At 40.4% G+C, this 22,266-nt stretch overlaps 2 protein-coding genes across 3 annotated transcripts in view; one reads left to right on the top strand and one right to left on the bottom strand.

Moving 5' to 3' along the window:
* The window catches only part of DOCK1 (dedicator of cytokinesis 1), a 1,163,810-nt gene that overhangs the window by 492,961 nt on the left and 648,583 nt on the right, over positions 1 to 22,266 (top strand). The window lies entirely within an intron of this gene.
* INSYN2A (inhibitory synaptic factor 2A) overlaps positions 1 to 22,266 on the bottom strand; it is a 133,495-nt gene that overhangs the window by 44,518 nt on the left and 66,711 nt on the right. The window contains exon 3 of the mRNA XM_085606234.1: positions 20,736 to 20,807. Within this exon, the coding sequence (XP_085462360.1) occupies positions 20,736 to 20,807 (72 nt within the window). The remainder of the gene's footprint in view (positions 1 to 20,735; positions 20,808 to 22,266) is intronic.

Here is a 22,266-nt window from a genome sequence, read left to right as displayed (position 1 = left end):
GAGGTCCTTAAAATACTCAAAGCCAGATTCTGTGAACGTATGTGGATTCTGCACCCATAGGTTTGCTCCTCCATTTGTATACAGATTAAAAAATTTCCAGAATACACAATGGTTTTTTCACAGCACTCCAGGAAATTTGTGACAGTAGTAATCTTTCCTTAAAATTAAGATTGCCAGAAAGCCTTTGTGAATTTCCTCAGCTGGCATTAGTTTGTTTACACATGTCTCAAATGTGAAGTTCTATGAAGGCAGTATTTTTTATTGTTAGATTTTTGCCAAGCACATTAATTCAATTGCAGATTTATTGTGTATATTATTTTGCTCTCCAATATAATTTTTTCCATGGAGAAATACCTTCCCCTCCACAATCATCAGTTTTGGAGGCACTCTCTACCTATCTCTACCTATTTTCACCCTGGAAAGATTTATGGCTGCCTTAGAGCAGGAATTGGCTGTGGAAATATTGGTGACTATCCACAGATTTACAGGTTATGGGTATTAACACACTTTGAAGGGAACTTTCAGACCACTGCAATGGATACAGCTTGCCACCGCTAAGGAGGAAAACTGCTATATAGTCTATGATAAAGTATACAATCTACAGCTCATATGCCTCGTACAGAAAATACTACTTACAAGTATCCATCTGTTCTTCGCATGTAGAGCCGTAGAGTTGTATACGCCCACCCACCTCCCCGGATACCTTTATCCGTTGCAGTATTATCTTACTTAGATACATTACACATGGGCATCCTTTTCTACTTTCCTACTAACTCCATCATTACCCTTCATGGCGAAAAACAATCTATGGATGGAGTTGATGCCGATGCGCACTGTCACCATAAGGAGGAGTCACCTATCTTGTGACTAACCAAGACTTCTTCGACAAAAACAAACTGCAAACATCCGAGACCAACACCAGATGGAGATCTATGCTAAAGTATACAACTCTACAGCTCTACATGCCAAGAAAAGATGCATACTGGTAAGTAGCATTTTCCTTTCCTTATAAGTATTGCACACAGCACAGCGTTCAATTTTTTTTCCACCTGGCAATCCCAAGGTGCACATGAATGTTAAAAATATTCTGGAAACACAACCTTAATTTACCATATAATGTTGTGCCTAACAAAAATGAATGTGTCCTAATGTAATGCAACAGGTGCTCATGTAAAGCGCTCTGATACCCGATACCTTCAGGTCGAGGTTGCACTATATAAAACTCTGTAAAAAGAAGAAAAAAAGAAAAAAATGTCTTGTATCACAGGCGCTGGATGACAGCAGAATAACCCTGAATTCAATCTACCAAATTTACAACAATATAATGAGTCATTTAGTCTTGAGTCAACTGACACACTCAATTTATCCTGACAAACCTCACCCAACATAAATATATATTTTTTTAATGTTGCTTTTAGGAAGACCCACCATGTGGAAACTCTTTTCTTATTTAGACAAACTAAGGACGGTTGGCATAACCCGAAACGTATCAATGTTAGAATCACCATAGGCTTCCAAGGTCAGCCCAGTCCAAATATAAACCAAAAACAATAGGAGCTTCATATGTATCTGTGAAATGTGTATCATTTAATCCTAACTCTATAAATAGTGAAAACTGTAGAGTGCAATTAGGAAGTTTTAACATCTTCCAACAAAATGTCAACTATTGCTAAAGTACGCAATCTACAATACCTCCCATCTTTGCCCGGCACAGTGAAGATATAGTTGTCTCCACCCCATACATCATCGTTGTCTCAGCACCTTATGTGAAAACTACTCTCATCAGAGATGCTAAATATTTAAACAAACAACTCTTTCTACTTTTCTGCACCAGGATTCAAGACCGGAATATTGCTTTTCTGGTGCTTGGTGGCCATCACTGTAGTTTGTGCAGATTGATGAGACCGCACACATCTCTTCTTTATGTTTTTTATTTAAAACAATTTCTTTTTAGAATTCCTCAATGTCTTCGATGCTAAATAGATACAAAGATTTTGAACATAGAGTGACAGCATTTGAAAAGGGACTCTTTTCACAAGCACCTGCAGTGATAGATCTGTATCAGTGTGATTGTGATAATTGTGTGGGTAGTCCTGAAACCAAGGAGAAAATCTAGAACATCCAGCCTCAAAGCATGAATTTCAAAAGGCTAAACTCACTAGGAGGTCCTTAAAATACTCAAAGCCATATTCTGTGAACGTATGTTGATTCTGCACCCATAGGTTTGCTCCTCCATTTGTATACAGATTTAAAAATTTCCAGAATACACAATGGTTTTTTCACAGCACTCCAGGAAATTTGTGACAGTAGTAATCTTTCCTTAAAATTAAGATTGCCAGAAAGCCTTTGTGAATTTCCTCAGCTGGCATTAGTTTGTTTACACATGTCTCAAATGTGAAGGTCTATGAAGGCAGTATTTTTTATTGTTAGATTTTTGCCAAGCACATTAATTCAATTGCAGATTTATTGTGTATATTATTTTGCTCTCCAATATAATTTTTTCCATGGAGAAATACCTTCCCCTCCACAATCATCAGTTTTGGAGGCACTCTCTACCTATCTCTACCTATTTTCACCCTGGAAAGATTTACGGCTGCCTTAGAGCAGGAATTGGCTGTGGAAATATTGGTGACTATCCACAGATTTACAGGTTATGGGTATTAACACACTTTGAAGGGAATCCACGCCCACTAACACTCATTTACTTCCCTGAGGAGACATTACATCATATCAGAGTAAAATTACACCTTAGTAAAACCTTTACACTTGCAAACGTCCATTTTGTGAATTTCAAAGGATACCAGTCTGAAGTCGAGTCATTATCATCTGCTAGTTTAACCTACAAATGCAATGGATTCCTGATTCAGACCCTCGGATCACAGGTCTAACTCTGCTGCTGTCTGTAATAAGCATCAAAGTGGTTTTCGAAAACCTTATACCTCATCTTTTTGAGAGTTGTAAAGTTAAGCTTATAGAGCACATGTAACCCTGCACAGCCTTTGGACTTATGGCCTAGTGCTTGTATTGGCATGGCGGGGCATGATATGAGTATGATTGGAAGGCAGAGCTAATTTTACTTGAGATTTGCCCTCCACATGGTTCCTGCAAGTCGTATAGGGGATTCCTATTGGAAGCCTGTGTTAAACAATTTAATGGCCTCTCATCATAGAGTATTTCAGACTCGGTCATTGTTTTTGCCAAACACTATCACTCAACATAAAAATAATAGTAATGGCTCTGGAAGGAGTGCTGACTCTGGGCGAAGCAGAAACAAAGCGAAAAAGTAAATGTTTTACGTAACCTATCTGAAGACAACCACAACATCCACTCCTCCATTATTGGTCTGTATTGGGTGCCTTTACGGGAGTGGGGTCTTATCACAGAAAAAGGAGTTGTATGCCATGGATCCAATAGCATAAGAAATAAGTCAGAAATATGAATTGTGTGTGCAGTTTTGCCTTCATACAGTACAACACAAAGAGAACACCGTTGCTATTTACTGGCATTAAAAAAATAAATTTGTAGAAACATAACCAGGAAGGAAAACATAAACCATACAACTGTAAGCAACCCCCTTTTTAAGTATGAATTATACTAGCCTAAAATGTATAATAATTGCCTCCATCTATTTTGACACCTAGTATCTGAGATTAGGACCAATAATGCTATACCTGAACAAACCTTAGTATAGGCTAGTCACCTGTAATGTGCTGCAATTTTCTGAAAGTCTTTACTACATTTGCTGTATATTCCATTGGTATTCTAAGACTGAGTCATATCGAGGCAAAAAATGGATTGCATTAATCATGTCTGCACTGCAGTTTCTAGTTGTGCTGCACTTGACATGCCAGGATGCAGTTGGCTAGTTAGTTGAGCAAGTGATTCATTGCTGCAGAGCTGCTTTTCTGCTCCACTTAAAACAATTAGAATATAGGAGCTTTGCTTGTTGAGGAGGAATGCCTAAATATACACATGGGAATCACTGATGAGTCGGTGTGTTTATGTATTTAAACGAACAATCACGTTATACGTTTTCTCACTGTTTTTAATTGTAAGCCAAGCTCTCACTGGAGGAAAAGCACAGAAGTGGGTGGAAGGTAATAGAGTAGTATGTGGGAATCAGTGTGTGTGTAGTATTGGGCCTCTAATTTAAAAGTACATTTAAAGATTGCTTCAAAGTCCATCTTGCCCAAAATGAAATCAAGAAATATTGAATTTTTGACATTTATATTTATGTGGGTAATTGTTGACTAGGATTTGATCTTGTTCCTTTTCCACTCTTGCTCAGTTTTTTTACGGAGCATCCTCAGACGTTGGGCGCTTTCTGTAACTATACAAGAATATGCATTATAGTAAAAATGAAGTCAAACAGTTTTAAAACAACTGTCTAGAGGCAGTTCGTCGCATTGGTTGGGCTTGTAAACCTGGCCACTGAAGTGCTCTGATTCTAGCGAGGGAGGGGCATGGAGCCAGAGAAGAATGGCTTTGTGAGTCAAACGTTTAAAATCTTTTTAGGAGGGCCGAACAGAATCCATCATTTGGGTTCGGTGCATGACTGACAACCAGTGCTGGGTCTTTTTAGTGTCTGGTGAAAGACTCTCTGTCTCTTCACAGCAGTCCATGGTCCCAGATGCTGTCGTAAGTGCGTGAAAATGAAGAGGGGGCTAAGTTTTAGCCCTTTTATGTTACTAAAGTATTGGCACTTGCTTTACACCTTTTTCTAGTGAATACCGTTGTCATGTGATAATGTAACGTGTGATGCTAGTCTCTACTACTTGTGTTCTATGAATACAATCAAGTTCTGTGCTTTTAAAGTACAAAGTAAATTGACCAGCCGGTGCCGGTAAGAGCGGTGAGGCGTGGGGATGGGAGAGGGAGTTGACAGACGACTGTATAGGGAAAATATATATATTTTTTAAGATAATCACTTACCTTGCGCTCGCTGCATCGCCGACTCTGTGATGCGGCAAGCGCAAGGTAAGTGGTTTTATTTATTTAAAAAAATATATATTTTCCCTATTCCATCGTCTGTCGACTTACCCTGCTCCCGCCCTGCCGCTTTTACCTGCACAGGCCATGACTGAAATAGACATCAAAATTGCACCAAAGTGATGTCAATAAACTCAAGTGATGCATGTGCTCCGAGAATGTCTCCTTACCTGGACCCTTCAATTGCATCTTATAGTTAGTGCCCTCTTTGCTCCTTTTCAAATAGTTTCGCAAAATATTTTTGTAGTATTGATCAGCAACCCTCCATCTGTATAAATTTAGTACAGAAAAGCTTGTTTAGTAAACTAAAATTACTTCATGTGTAATTCTATTTATCCCACTAATCCTGAAACACCGAACATGTTTGTCATATCTTCGTAAACCATTCACTATTTTAACTTGTATCACCATCATTGAAAAAGTGTCACTACCATTAAAAAGCAACTTATTTGGGATTCTTCATTTAAGATAAGCCTTAACTTCTCAAGGAAGCACAGTTGTAAGAATTTACACCCCCTCCCATACAGTCTTACCCCTCGCAATACGTACTATCTGAAGTTAAAGCAACAGCTTCTCTTTCTGTCATTTCATATTTTTCTATCTATTCAAAATGTTGCTATAATATGTGGATAGCCGTTAGCTCTTTGAGTTTAACATCTGAGAACAGTTTTGTGAAAGCCTTAAGATCATGAAAGGCCAACGCATAATGCTTGGTTCTCCGATAAGTAGGAGTGGTCTGATGGATACAACATCCATCAGATCATTCACATTAAAACTATCCTCCATGTGACTTCCAGTGCTACTCCATCCACCCAGGATATGGGGACATTAGAGTATATAAGACTCCATCTGGTGAGCTGGCATCAATTCCTGTTTATCCATGCCTCGTCGATGTGACTCTGGAGCTCTTCTCAGTGCCTCTCTAACAGAATTCCTCAGCTTTTCAACAGCAAGTATGACAAATGTATTTTTTAAAGTTTTCCAGGTTTAAACCCTGTTGCAGAAGCTGTAAGCATATGTGTTGTTGACCCCCCTCATGACATCTGCAGTTGTCTTGAATTCGAATGTGAACCCCTCGGCCTGTGACTCTTGTTTGTTAATGCACCAGAAGAACATCAGGGAGCAGGAAGCCACACTATTTTTGACCATAGTCCACAGGGATATGCCAAAGCAAACCCCTTATTCTTCGATAATTCTCCTGTCCGGTAAAAATCATCTAATCATCTACTAAAAGATCTTCCTATGCCATAGAATTGTGAAGTCCAATTCTTCTAGGAAACAGTTCCACTCTGAGGACCGTTCTGAATCCTAATGTTGCTCTTCAATGTTGGACTCTTCCTCAATATCAAAGCAGCTTCCAACATTAAAAAGATGAAGCCAGAATTTTAGACTCCATCAGCCAAACCGGCATAGGTCAAAGCCAGGCAGTATATTTTCAGTACGGCTCTGTTAACCTTTTGACCACTTCTAAAGAGGAGGCTGATCCTGAAGGCTTGTTGACTGCAGAGGCTCTTACCCAGATTTCCTCCAAAATATAATCTCCTGGCTACAAATGATACAACATCTCTTAAAGCTATCTGTAATCTAAGAAATTTCGACTGTCTCTGAGCATCGTCACCAGTTACATTGGCTTCCAGTGGAGAACAGGATTACTTTCAAGGTAACCTGTATGATGTATAGCATCTATTATGAAACTGGACCACATTTTTAATCAAGAAAAGTATTAAGTATATGCCCTCTCCCAACTTGTGCTTCTCAAGCAAAGGCACCTTTGTAACCCCAAGTAGCAGAGACTCTAAGTGAAGTGTCCGGGCCTTGCTGTTCAAGGGTGTTAAACTCTGGAATCAAATTCCTCTGGAGATTTGTCGTCTCACTCTCTGATAAAATTTGGGGCAGACTTAAAAACCTGGCTGTTCATCAAGCAATCTGGTTTTTCCATTGCTATGGTCACTATTTCATCTAAAGCAACAAGAGACTCCGTTGTGGAGTGAATGCTGAACTTCAAATTACCTTAAATAAAATTAAAAGTCTCTGGCCTCAGTGCTACCACCAAAGAAGTCAGTGCCCACTCAGGCACCTTCTTACAAGTGCATCCTACGACACAGTAATCTGAGCCACTGTTGGCTTCACCTTCAAAGCCCGTTCAGTTATCTGACATCATCTAAGACCAAAAGACAAAGTTTGGACCACTTTTAATGATGGGCCATTGGCGTAGTTCTTTCTCAGGTCCAAGAGATTTGCTTTTAGGGATGTGGGCCTGCGCCATGAGGAGATATCACCTATTTTGTCCTCCTTTAGAAAGATTTTTAAGTCACGCCTGTGACAGCACATGTGCTGCATGCACACTCACTTGCAAGAGTATTGTTTACAATAAAGGGCTCGGAGCCGACCCGTTGCTTACTATTTGTTGGCTTCAGCGAATCTTCTTTGATGCCTCCTAATTGGCCAGTCCGAGCCAAACATCACTTCCGTTCCTTTCTCTGGCACACAGACCAAGTACAGATCAATTCAAATTAATTATTGCCAGTCCGCTAGTCGCACTGTGATTGAGGTACTATGTTCTCCTTACACCTACCCTTTGCATTTTTTTTTAACAATTAGACAATGCACGGTGCAACATGCCTTAAGCACTATGACGAAGTCAAGACTGGCCAAGTCATAGTGCTTTTTTTCTTGTTTTAAAATGGCATGTCATAATGCTCGCCAGCCATGCCACACAATCTTTTTTCCTTCTCAACTGGGACGCACATAATGACTATTTTATGAACATGGTTTAATTTCCCCACTGTGCCCATCTCCAGGCACACTTTCTGCACACATCCTGCCCAGACCCCGCAGCTTCTCCTTCAGAAACGTAATTTTGTACAATAGGGTTGACTGAGTGAAGCCCTCACCTTTAATGCGGCACGAGATGACGGACACCATGCAAACAGTTTCATATTGCGCCACCTCAAGCGGATATTGCACAGCTTTAGCTGGTGTGAGCTCAAAGCTTACGTGGACCTCACCACTTCAGGGGGCAGCACGTTGCTTCAATAGAAATAGCTGTACACCACTAAGCTGTCTCCGTTTCCCCTTAATGATGTATTAAAGAGAGATCCCAGTGAACACAATGATCTTCTCCAAGAAGCTATAATGTTAACCAAATAAGAGATAATGTATAAGTGGTAACCAACCTTATGCATCTGTTTGGGAAAGGAGGAGCAGGAGAGGGAATATTTACTACTCTTCTTTACTGAGGGATTTAGTTTCTAAGATTTAAAGAAGTTGAAGCATTTTTTACTGGTAACAGGCTGTCAAAGAAACAATGCCTAATATCTAATAATAACGGTACTAAAGTTATCAACCTTGGAAGAATGAAAGATTGAGTTGACCTAGTCAGGACTCAAATTCATTACCTGTAGGGCACATGAAATGTAAACAGTGAGCACTAAATGCTTGGGGGCACTGACTTGCATTCAACTAACAAGGGAATCTATTTTTCTATTTCTCCACAATGTTTAGCAGAAAGTTGTCATAAATGAACTTCAAACCAACTGAAGTTCCCTCGAGATTCAAAGCTAGGTAGCTTTTATTACCACAAGAGAATTTCTTCCTACCTGTGGAACTCGATTATAGAATAACAGCTTGCAAAGGAGACGCATTTTGGCAGTATGGGTCTGTGCTCTGTAGTTTCCGGTGATTAGATTAAGAGCTGAGGGCACACAGCTGCCCGCGAATTGTAAGGGATTTACAGAGGAGGATGCAATGGTTATTTATTCTACAGTTACCGAGGCAAGGCCACATGCGGTATAAGTTCATATTCCAAAAAAAAGGGTCCACCAATGAGAATATCTTGGTCTGTCACCTTGAGGGCCATTAACCGGCAGGACCAAACGAGTAATGATTGTGCCAGCCTTGATAATATAGCCGTCGGAGTTTTGTAGGAGCTTGCTTTCATGCTGATGTAAACCAAAAGTATTACTCTACCCCAACTATTTGGAACTCCTTTTATCGACCTTGATCGGATAAAAGGCAATGATAGCACAGCCAGGACTTCAACTTGTGACCCTCTATGTGCATGCAGATTTCAGCAGTAGGTGCACTGACTCACATAGCTGTCTTAGTAGCATCTAGCCATCGAAGCACAACCATTAAAATTAACTGTAAACAGTTCAGTAACACCGACTTCCATTCAATCTGTACTTCAGGAACTGGATTGGATTCTTATGAAAGCAAAGGCCTGTTGGATAACACGCGGAAACCCAGGTGCTGCGCTTGTTGGTCAGATGCACAGGCTAATTTTTCAAATACATTGTTGGTTCTGTTTTGTAAATCGAGCTTTAGGCTGTAATTAACTAGTAAAGTCAGCTGAAAATCAAAACCACAGGGACATTAATCCGAGTCGAGGCAGCAGCCATGGCGATCACGCCATGCACCTGCTACACGAGAAACCAAATTGATGACATATCACAGAGTGCAAGCGCGTGCTGCAAATGTATGGTCAGCCCTGCCTGAGAAAAACAAGAAGTCAACGAAGAGTTCACAGGCCGAGCTTCCGACGCCTCAAGCTACAATTTCACTTAGCCTTTTGTTTCCTTAAAAAATCTGACCTTGAGTAATGTAGCCCGGGCGCTCCTATAATGCTCGCCAATACCTTTGGGTTGTATTGGACTACAAACTCTCCTGAGTTCTGCGTGAACACCACATGGCTGCTCAACTGCACGCAAATAAAAACTCCACAAAAGGTTAAGTATATAAAGTGAAAATAGGCCTGCCAGCCTGTATTTTTTTGAGCCTACGTTGTTATATGGCTCAGCTTCAGCTGCAAAACGCTTTCAAACGTGAAAGCACACTACATATGAGGAAAGGAATGAAGAGAGAAGCGAGCTGCACCCCTCCTTCAGCCCGTCCCCTCTTGTGATGACTGGTAATTGTTGCCACCAACTACCACCTTCTCCCTCTCAGCCTGCCCCGCCCTCTGCCATTGAAATGAATTGAGTTCTGACAACTCCTCCCAGGGCCATTTTGTAAACGCCCGATAAGCAGCCTTATCCACGGCATTCTAACTCTGCCCACCCCCTGCCATGATGTCACTGCTGTAGCTTGTGCCTGTAGGTCGAAAGAAAACCTCGCCCTGGCAGGCACATGCGCAGCAGGACATCGGCAGTTTATTACAGCTGTCTCATTAAAAGTAATAGAGCAGCTAGCAAGTATAAATTTCTTTTCGGCTGCTTGGTTTTTTAAATACATTTCTTGCCTCTCCCCTCAGGCTCAGGATGGCAGGGCAATGCCCCTTTTGCCCACTAAGACCAGCCGTCACAAATTTAAACCCCAGATCAATTAGAGTTTATTTTGCAAGGGTTGTTGTAAGTAGTTCTTGCTTCTGGAAATTAAAAACAAATACTTAAGTTTTGTTGCGACTTCCGCGGATTCCTGCAGGTGAAAACTACATGAAACAGTGTAAGTGCTTGAAGAGCACAATTATACAAATGCGTGGAACGCAAACTATGAGAATTACGCAGGATTACATTGAACATTGAAGTATTAAAAGCTCCGCCTTGCTTAGTTCGGAATAAGACACAACATTTCACAGAAAATTATTTATTTTGGGTCGACTTATGTGCAAACTACACAAATCCATATACTTGTGTAATGTAGATGTCTGTTATTTGATATTAAAAAAAAGAAAGTTCTTTTTCATTCCTGCATTACTAAGTTTTGTTCTGTGACAGGCCTAAAGGTCGAACATGAACACAAATGTAATTTCACTAATCTATAACAGAGCACAGCAAGTACACCAGGAACACAAACTTTCAGAAAAAAGTGCTTCCAACATTCAATCAAAGAATATGCTCAAACGGTAGTTTTTCATAGCTGTCCGTTTTTTATTTATGAGAATGCCAACCGAGCTTTTAAATTATTCACTTTCTGATGATGCCTTTTCATGGTATGGATACTAAGGGTGGGCGGAATTTGCAAAATGGACTTTCGCGAAATTGCGCAAAATCTCCGCGAGCATGCAAAACTTTCGCGAAGATGCGGAGATTGCTTTTCCCGCACCGTTCGCGATGTGTTTTTGCGTGCTCGTGGGAAAATAAATCTCCAACTTGCCCATGCGGTTGCTAATGGGCGCGGCCATCTTGCTCGCAATGCTTATTTCCTGTTAGCCATCGCAATGACGTGTTCACGATCGCAAACTCTCGCGGGATAGCGCGACCGGCTATCAACAATCCAACATCTTGTGGCACGTGCGAACGGATAGGAAAACTCGTCGGCGAACGCAGGGATCCGGTAAGTTGCGACCGTGCGCGTGAGAATGCATTTTTAAAGCGCTAACAAGAAAAAACTTCCGTTTCTCGACAGGTTGCGAAAGTTTTGACATTTTTGCGCTCTCCGCGGAATGCGAAGATGTCAAAATATCGCAAATTCCGCGAGCGGAACGAAATTTACCGCCCAGGCCTAATGGATACTTGCCTACTGGGAATGACCTTTAATCGCTAATTAATAACCTACTCTTTTGGAAGATACAAAAATCAGGACTGTTCAGCTAATCATATGATTTCAATCCGACAGCCCCAGAAAACCAGACGTGTAAAGTGGTGAGGGGAGGTAAAGTGGTGGGGGGAGGGTCACCACCCTGCTTGATGCCTCTAAATTGATGTAGCCTGCAGACTAGCAAGGTTCCCCCAAACCTTCCCTAATATTAACGAAGCAAAATGTAATTTTGTCACCTAGAGCACTTCCCGTACGCCGAAAAGTCAATATCTGTCCTTTTTTCCTTAATTTGAGGCTTCACTAGCTGACACCTTAAGGCTTATAAAAGTGGAGGCCTCTTGATGACCTTCTATCCAGTGCATTGGCCACAGCTAAGTCAAAATGTCGGCTGGGTGTTAAGCATAGCCCAGTAGATATGTGAACTATTTAAACTATAGCATAGTGCACACATAGCCATGGGATGTCGGTCCAAAAAGGCAGTATTTATCACCAAATAAATACTTGACATGAAAAACAAGTACCGAACCATAGCAACTCCCGTCATACTTTTCTGGCGTTGCTGACCTCCATAAAGAAATGGATTCATAAACCTTATTTTCCAACTTCCATGCGCATTATGTGTGTACTAGAAAAAGGGCACAAGATTTTTAAGCAGTGGTTTTCAAAGTGCAATTCTGGTAGCCCGATTTGGCTGCATTTTAGCATGCACACAATCAAGTGGGACATGAGCAGCATGCCCAGAGATAGTAGCAGGGGTGTGGTTGCATTTGATAGCACTTTGTACCCTCGACAACGCGTCGGAGAGCATTTGCTGTGAATGTTCTATGGATGGACAAATGCATGTCATCTGACCGCTGAGACAGGGCCATCGGAATTACGTGGCAGAGGAAGACCACATTATGCTGCATGGTTGACTAAACACTGCATCAATAAAAGCCAGATTATGCAGCATAATGCACGCAGCGCATTTTTGGAGAACATTAAATATTTTGCCATTTTTAGGTCTCACCTGCTGACAGTGCATATGCTGCCAGGGAAACAGCAATTACAACGACAGCCAAACAATGCGTTGCCTTTGCAACACGGTCAGAACAATGAATGCGTCTTTAACCACGCATTCCTTTACCACGCATGTTGTTACATACATTGGGTAAACCCGCATTGGACTTTCGCTTGGATTGGAGTTGGAATAGTAAATGATACTGTTCCAAAGTCCAGCGCTTTCCCTAAGGCAAGTAGTCGTAAAGACTTGCCTGGTAAAGGAATGCATGGTTAAGACGCATTCGTTGTTCCAGCTGTGTTGTTAAGGAATGGATTGTTTAGACATGCGTGGTTGTGTCATACAACCATGATGCCACTGCAAGTGGTATTGTGTACTTTTATGGGCTTGGAACCCGCCTATCGCTTACTGTGTGTTGGCTTCATTGTCAGTCTTCTAATTGGCCAGCACGTGCCAGCATCACTTCCTTTTCTTTCTGTGGAGCAAGAACCAAGCAGTGTCTGTCTAATGCTCGCACTGTGACTAAGTTTCCCAATGTCCCTTGTCCGTATTTCTTCTTCCCGCTCCCATCCACCCCTTCTCCCTGCTACACCCTCCAATCCCACCCATCCCTTTTCTCTGTTGCTTCCTAACCTCCCATGCGTCAGTTCTACGAGTTGCTGCCCCCAATCTTGCTGCCCCAGACACTCACCACCTGTCGTCGCTGCTTGCATGTACCAGTACCCTCTTCCCCAGTCCTTACTTGCCTTTCCTGCTTGAAAAATAAGGCACTATGGCGTAGCACAACTCCTGGCCTTTTTCTCCTAACTTTACTTTCAGAGATGATGCACAGCCAGCGGCTGAACAACATGGATAAAAGACATTAGCAAAACCAATAGCTCTTGCATGGGAAACAGTGTTTACAATGCTGTTCTTACCCCGCAGGTAGGTAACAACGCAGTCGTTACAACGACTGCGTTGTTACTACGCGTGCCTTTACAACGCATTTGTTTCTACGACTTGGCTAGGTGGCGTGCAAGACCAAGGAATGTGTTAGATTTTAAATCCAACACATTCCCTGCTGTTGCGCTAACTGGAGTAGGAATAGTAATTTGTACTATTTCTAAGTCCAGCACGCCATCTAGTGCAAGTCGTAGAAATGACTTCTTCCTCTTGCATAGGCGAGACCTATTGGCTTTGCCATTGCTTGTTATTAACCTCAATGGTACGAAAAACAGCAGACAAAGCTATCCAGACAAAGCTAAAATTTTAACAGAAATTGTACAGCCTTCCTCTGTAGTTTTGAAACCTCTGGTGGACTTTAGGAAGGCACATTTGAGGCCAGACTGACTGCCTCAGTGAAACCCTTCTCAGATCCGGCAATCCACATAAAATTTGATTTATAACACAGGCCTTTCCCTAATGATCAGAAATTATTTATGTCACACCCTTACCAGAGAGTCTCAGTGGTCAATCCGACTTTGCTAAATAAACCTTAATGCATTTCCCACAACACCTATGAGAATCAAAGAGGCTAAACTATGGGTTGAAGAGATTTGCTTCTGGCAGTCTAACCCTCTGCACGGCTAACACGATGTCAATGCTGAGCTTCTATGTCCATGCCCTTTGGATTTGGTAAAACTGCCTGTCAGTAGTCTTCCTGATCACAGGAAGAAGCTTTTCTCATATGTGATCAGTGCTTGCTTTGCTGCTTCCAAATAAATCCTGTGCATGACCTAGATTCTTCTGACACTTCGGTTTGATCCATGGAAACCTCTATAGCATCCCACTGTCACTCTTGCAAGTGTTTCAGGTGCTTCTCTGGAGGTATTAAAGTTGTAGATGCGGATATGCCTTTCGATGTTATATATCTATTTGGTGAAAATGCTGATCCTCCTGAAATGCTTCAGAAACAGCAGAGCTAAACTCCCTAGTGAGGCAATTTCATCAACTGTACAGGGCATTTTGAAGGTTCTCTAAGGCACAACATTTCTGCCAGCAAAATCCTTTGCAGCAGATCCAAACAGCAAAAAAATATACCGATCCTTTGAGGCAGAAGTGGATCTAGGGGACATGATCTCCTGCAACACCAGGAGACCCAGTCCCTGCTATCTTCCGATAGTTCTGCTGCCTCAAAACCTCTGCCCAACTCCCACCCCCTTACACCACCAGCTTCCACTGGTGGTGAGGGTCTCTAATTTCTCCACCAATTGGGAAACAATCACAACAGATTGCTGGGTGATCAAGCAAATCAGCAATCTCTTTCTGTAGTCCCAGCTTGAACCTGCTCCTTACCCCACAGTATACGCTCTGACACATACCTAAATCTTGGAATAAGAGGTTCCTGCCCTCCTGAACAAAATAAAGGTGCCTTCAAGGTGATGGCCCTGGAAAGAAGGTGCATGAATTTCTACTTCCTTTACCTATTGGTCCCAAAAAGGGCAGGAATCTTTAATCTTCGCCTCTTCAACCTATTAATTAATTAAGATGCTGTCCCTGAGCAAACTGCTGCTAGGCCTCAATGCAGGAGATGCTCTAGTGTCCCTGGACCTTCAGGTTGCATATTTTCATCTACCACAGCTTCCCACTAACAGACTTTAATTGAGGTTTACCATGGGGTATCAACAATATAAGTTTGCGTTTTTACAATTTGGACTGATCGCTCATGTTGTCACAAAGGCAGTTGTGTGCAGCTTCACGGCAGCGGTCGGAAGTTGACATGTCTATACTTGGACAAAGCCTAGTGAAGGTGGACTTTCTTTGTTGGTCAAAGAACATCTTCAGCACACTATGACCCCTCTTCACAACTTGGGTTTTACTGCCAATGCCCAGAAGTTTCATTTTCTTCCCACACAAAGGCTGACCTTTGTAGACAGAACTGGTTCCTCGTGCTGCAAACCCAATACCTGCTGGATCTGGCAGTCTCATGTTTTCTCTTGGTGCCTGATCCCAGATGGCAGATAAGAGCACTTTAATGGTGTCTGAGATCGCTGTGACACAATGTACTGATACTTAGCTTTTCTTGAACCATTTCTGATGCACTGTAAATGGCAGGGTTAATGTTTAATGTGATGTGATGTTTGTGCAATATTGTAATAAACATAAGTTAAAAAAAAAAATGGTGTCTGGCAAACCAGTGATATGATACCAACACTAGGGAGTCCTCTCAGCTTAGTGCAGATGTTTGAATCAGTTCTCTTGGATCTGCACCAATAGATGTGTCCCTCTAGTTTATTGGTGAATCATTCCTTCAAGTCTCTGGAGGTGTGGGCTACCATGGTTACTGAAGTCTTGTGGTTGTGCTTAAAGTGCCCATCGTAGCTACATGATGGAGCAGGTCATTTAGTCTACAGTGCTTGCACTTAAATGTGCTGGAGTTTTAAGATTTCCATCTTGTGTTGAAGGCCTTCGTTCTGTGCAGGGAGAACCAATTAATGTGTGTTGGACAACTGCACCACTTTACATAACATCAACAGACAGGGTGGTGTGTGGTACGGAATTATTTTCTGGGAGGCGATTGGCCTCTGGTGTTTGGGCTTATCAACGGGTCATTTTCTCATTGATGTCACACCTCTCAGGCCCCCTTAACATGTGGGCAGATGCTCTGAGTCACCGCCTCCTTAGATGATGATAAATGGGTAACTTCACCCAAAAGTGACAAATCAATCTTCTCCAGATTGTGGTGCGCATTTGGGAATCTTTTCCAAACAGCCCATAACAGGAAATGTCCTTGTTTTTGTGCTGAATATACTTCCCTACGAATATTTCCCTGTAGTATAACTTCAGTTTCAGTTAGTCACAGGAACTGTTTTATGCTTTTCTGCCAATTACACTTCTGTTAAGAGTCCTCTAGGAGGTGCAGGAAGATCAAGTAAAACTAATTCTGATCATCCCCAAACTGGGCAAGGAAAATTTAGTATGCTTGCACACAGCTAGATGATCAGGTCCTGTATCAAAATCTCTAAAAGCTATGGTGCAAACTTTGAATGGTACCAACTAAAGATTTTTGTTTATAGTCTCATGTTGCTAAAGTCATCATGGCAGCTAGGAAACATGAAACAAAATCCTTTTTTATGAGGGATTCTCGAACACATTTGTTCCGTGGTGAGTGTAGGAAGGTGTCAACCTCTATCACCCACACATTTCCCATGTTCTGTGCATCACACTGTTTCTTGCCCAGTAGGGTCTAGTAATAGACACTGTCCAAGGTTATCTAACTGCTCTATCAACTTTAATGAGTCTTTCTTACTAGCCTCCCTTATATAAGTCACTACTAGTGGTGAATTTTCTGAAAGGTCTGCTTTGTTTGACCCCACTCTGTTCATTGTTCCTCAATGGGACATGAATCTTGTCCTCATGGCATTCCCATTCGAGCCAATGCATAGTTTCTTGTTTTGAGGTCTGTCTCTGAACAGTCAGAAGCAATGATTTCAGCCTGTAGGTTCATGAACTTGAGGCCCTTTGTGTCAACCACCGTTCTTTATAGACTGACTCCTAGGCATGTGGTATCCCACACCAGTTGCACTCAACAGGACAGAATTGACAATCATCAGTTCTTTGTAGGCTTCACCAGAGGCTAGGAGTGCAAATTAATAACCAAACACACCTTTTCACATTGGAGTTAACCTTCGCCTTAAGATATGCTATCCCTTAGCCAAGAAATAACTTTTGCTTGTCATTTGTGCTTACACCACTAGGGCTTTCACCATTATTACCAGAGGTGTTTCTATGGTTTATAATCTGCTGGTTGACCTTTTGATTATCTCTGCTTACGCTTGCTAAATAGTATTGCCTCCCAGTTCAACCGTTTAGTCATGAATTCATTGCCAGGGCTGTGTTGCATGACTTTGTGATTAATATGCTATAACTAGCAAATGTCAGGCCTTTTTTGTTTTTGTATTAACTGAACCATAACTAACCTGTAACTGAGGCTTTATTTCAGTCTTTTATGATTTCTGCATTCACCTGACATGTACCCAATTGGCTAGGCCCTGTGCAAATCCTTTTCCACTGTGCATAGAGGGGGGTTGATCTCACATTTAACGCAGATTCATCAGACAGCACCAAAGTTATTAGTGAATGGAACATTTAATTACCCCTCAGTAACCCACATGCTCAAAAATGTGAAATAACCAACAGAAATCTAAACATGCCAATTGTCTGCCAAATGTTATGTAGATATATCAAACAGCGTCAAATTCATTAGCAAATAAGCACTTAAATCGGATGCCCTCTTGATGACTATGCATGAAATTACAAAAACCAAAAGTGGGCTAAAATAGGTTAAGTCTCTGCCACATTTCATGAAGATCCATCAAAGGATGCCAAGGTTATTGGTAAATGAAAAATGTTTTGACCTCACCACCCTTTAACTTTGCCCCCGACTGGATCTACACAAAGCATGAAACACCGACACTGGATGTAACTAGGTAACAGCCTGCCGCATTTGATGCAGAATCATTAAACACTACTAAAGTTACAAGCAAATTAAAATGTTAATGCTCACCCCGATGGGATGGGACATCCTTCAACGCGTTTGCCAATTTTGAGCAGATTGATCACAGTGCCAAAATAATTAGCAAACACTTTTTTGCCCAGTTATAATTTCCCCACCCCCTTGATATTTCTGCACAAATTTTAACAGTATTAACAATATTCCTAGTGCATTCCAAATTCCATATGTAATAACTCCAATAGTACAAAAGTTATAAGCAAATCAAAAATAGCTTTTCAACTAACTAGCCATGTAAATTTCACTCGGCACCAATAACAGATCAAAAACTGTTGAATGGATTTACACCAAACCCTCAAAGGCAAACGTTTGCGGTAAAGGTATAGCTTTTATGGCAGATTTTGCATAAATACTTTCAGCAATGTTGGTTGTAAGTGTAAAATTTGCTATGGGTGAGAAAAATGGTAACAAACATTTTATTAACACACCTTAATATTTTTTTCCTTGCATGGAACTGCCCTAAATTTAGCATGATGGAGCTCAGTTGAATACACTGTCAGGACAACAGTTGTTGCAAATTCGTCCACGGGAACCAAGGTTACAAGCAAATAAAAAATGCCTTTTCAATGGAAAGTGTGGGTGAACAATAAGCACAGTGGTAACAGTCATTGTGTTATGCATATACGCATATGTATATAAAAGTATGTATTTTTCTGTCTTTCCCCACTGGATAACAACATCCACTGAACAATAACTTATCAATATATATCCAAATGGAACAGACAAGAAAACACCAACGTGTTTGGATTCCATGTTGAAACCTGTCTCGCGTGAAAAAAGATCTGACAGGAAATCAAAATGTCAATGATTCAGCCACCCCTGTCAGGCACCTACCTTGCAAGCAAGTTGGTGGTCTTGAAAAAAATGCACAACTAATAATTGCACCTCGGGGTCTTGTCATAATGCACGACATGGAAAGAAGTTCTTCCGACATAGGCTCAAAGAAACGATAACATACTTTCAACCACATTCCCCCTCAAAGTATAGAATGCTTCCAGTGTGGATTAAGATATTCCGCACCTCACAGTGGGTACTAAGTGCTACACAATGCTCCAGAACTTTATAACTACATACATATATATATATATATATATATCTATATATATATCTATATATATATATATATCTCTCTCTCTCTCTCTATATATATATATATATATATATATCCTGAATATTCAAATTATTTGCAGAAAGCGAAAACTGCAGAACAAAATATTCCTTCAAAAAATCCAACACCGATTATTTTCACTCAAATCAGAACTAAATTCTCTAATGAGAATGTAGACAGAATTTTCTTGGTTTTATTTTTTCTCCACATACATGGCAGTAAAATCCAAATACATAAAGAACACCAGGTTTATTATTATGGTATTCAAGCATAACAGAAATTTGATATTTCTGTTAGTGATACTCCGAAGCTCAGTGGGGTATGTATCATAGTCTTTGCAACAGGATTACACAGTCTAGTAGACAAAAAAGTTGTTCACAGCCAAAGTGTGATAATTGTTAACATAGACGAGAAATTAAGCTGTATATAAAAGCATATTTATTTATGTTGAAGTCCATTAAACACAGCCAGTGCTACAGCAAAGCAACAAGCAGTAGCACAGCTTGCCATGAGATGGGATAGTTTATCACCAACAGCATTAAATATTGTCTCATAACCTGAAAGAAGTGACAAGTGCCACTTAACCAATAACCGCACAAACCCTTGCACATGCCATAGAAAAAAAGGATTCATTAGGTTTAGGAGTGAACATATACATAGCTAAACATTGTTATCCCTAGCAAAACAGCATTGTGACTAGTGGCCCAAAGTTATTTTAATTTGCAATGAAAAGTTGATATCAGTCTGTGCCTATGCAAGTTGCACCTCGTGAAAAGGGATTCACTTCTAAGTGTGATGATGAGAATAAGGACCTAATCAGATGTAGAACACTGGAATGTTAAGAGCTCCATTTAAGGCAATCGAGTAACCCAGGGACAATAATGGCTGATGTTGGCCTTTTGCTCCAACATCCCAATGTTTGTTTTTCTACTTCTCCTTTATTTAGTTTAAAACATTCTATCCTAGATGGGTGGAATTTCTAATAGATGCGTAGCCCTTCTGACTCAGGCTACGTGAGTTTTTAAAGGCACAGAACTTGAGTTATAAGCCAGTACAGCAGGCAAAAGCTGCTGATCTGTAGTAGAATCAGTTTCATAATTAGATACCATTAACTGTTTCCCACCACTAACACTGCAACAATGAGAGTTTAAAAAAAAATATTTTGCACCTGTGCAGTTTTGTATTAAAGTTGTCTTTTTATTTTAAATTTTTTGAATGGTGAGATTTGACCTCTTCCCCATGTCCCCATTTTATATTTTGTAGACTTAAAAAAGGTAAATTAACAAACAATTCTTCTTTCATTCCTCCACAACTTCTTATGACTGTATTTTACAAGCGGTGCACATTAAATAGAGTAGAACATAAATAAGAATATCTATTGTGTGCCCGTTCTAATAATGGAAAAGTGCACATATGTTTCTTTAATTGCAACCAAAGCTCAGTGGGTAACGGTGAATTCATGAATTTGCTTAGTTATATTATTTGAACTTTAACTGTATGAAGGTAATCGTGTTAGCTAAAACATACATTTCCACACTCCTGTTTCTGAATTTGCAATTAAAAATACATGTGTCTTTAAAGGATCATTTGTTACTTTTCCTTAGAAAAATAAGCTTTCTTCAGTGTGCTTTCTTCTAATAATTTCTTTTGTATTGGTAAGGAAGTCTTACCTATAGATAATACAGGCACTGTTCCTGCACGTGTCACAGTTAGCTGTGTCTTGACCGGTTCGATATGACAGCCTACAGAGCAAAGCAAACAACATAGTTACTGTAAAGACAAAAAATTGTTCCAAATATAATGTATTCTTTTGTTAGTATATAAATCCCACTAGAACCAACAACCCCCATGATATTTATGTAGTAGTATGACCATTTTTATAACAATTATCTTAGAGTTCTCACTTTACTTTAGGACAGCAACTTTGATTTCACTTTTGTACGTCTATGTAGAGTGTCATTTGGAAATTTCTGCGTGTACAGCTTCCATGCTCTTAACACTTTTAGTTAGAACGCTTATTTTTCTTAAAGCAAGGCTATAAAAATACCCTTTATAATTCCTGATCTCTGAAGCCCAAATAGATCCTAACCATCAGAGCCTTTGGATATACACAGCCTTAGACAATAAATGTTACATCTTTGTTGTATTAAATAAGTTAAAAAAAAAGCAGAGGGATGGTTTATATTGATTGCATCATTTATTCTATATTGTTCAATGGCAGAAACATTGAAAGTGAATCTTCATCTCGTGTGTAGCTAAGAGTGGACACAGGTTCTAGCTTGCTTTATGTGTTTTTTACTTTTATATTTAACCAGAGGCATGCAACCTGTTTTTCAGCAAATTAATTGAAAGGAAATCACGGATTGTATTTCTTGAATGTTTACTCATCAATTCCCACATGAATGAAAACCAGAAAACACAGACTATGGAAGCAGCATGCGAGGATTGACACATTATGCAGCACATTTTAGATAATTATTGACTTCCCACACACACGTAATGCTTCAGAAGTTCTACATAACATAATTAAGTACATGAATTTATTTTAATGGTAGGAATGATTTCGTATATAGCAGTATAGAAGTAGAACTCTTATTAGATTTAGTATGCTGCATCATTATATTCTCCTTTTAACATTATGCTCTGTATTGACAGTATTTGTCACATATTTGGCAAAACTTTAAAGTTCAAGTCCTGGCTGTAATGATTTGAGCCAAATAGTGATTTGTTATTTGGAGTACACTCACTTTAAATGGAAGTTTGAAAGTGTTGGAGGATGGGTTACTGGTAGTGGGAAGTATGCACCTAGCACCAGCAATAAGGCCACCTACGCAATACAAGGTCCAGACAAGGTCTCAATACATTAGTACATGGCTCAACCCTTGGTAGCTGGCTGCAAGCAGGCAGGCTTCACTCTGGAGACAGGTATGTACAGCAGTAAAAAACAGCAATACATTAAATAAGTAAAACACAACACACAATAAAAATCCCACTCCTATTAATAAGACTAGGAAATATTTTTATCATTAAAATTACACCAAAATGACAAAAATCCAATTTAGGGAACTCGAAATAGAGCTCCAGTTGGATACACTAAGCTGGAGGCCCCAGTCAAAATGTTACCTTTGGACTTAGAAACCTTAGTGGAGAATTTTCTCTCGACGTTATGTGGTACCCTCCAGCAGCCCGATTCTAATGCAA

The sequence above is a fragment of the Triturus cristatus genome, chromosome 1_2 (genome assembly GCF_964204655.1).
Source record: "Triturus cristatus chromosome 1_2, aTriCri1.1, whole genome shotgun sequence".
In the NCBI taxonomy this organism is placed as follows: domain Eukaryota; kingdom Metazoa; phylum Chordata; class Amphibia; order Caudata; family Salamandridae; genus Triturus; species Triturus cristatus.
This window is presented reverse-complemented; position numbering and strand designations above follow the sequence as displayed.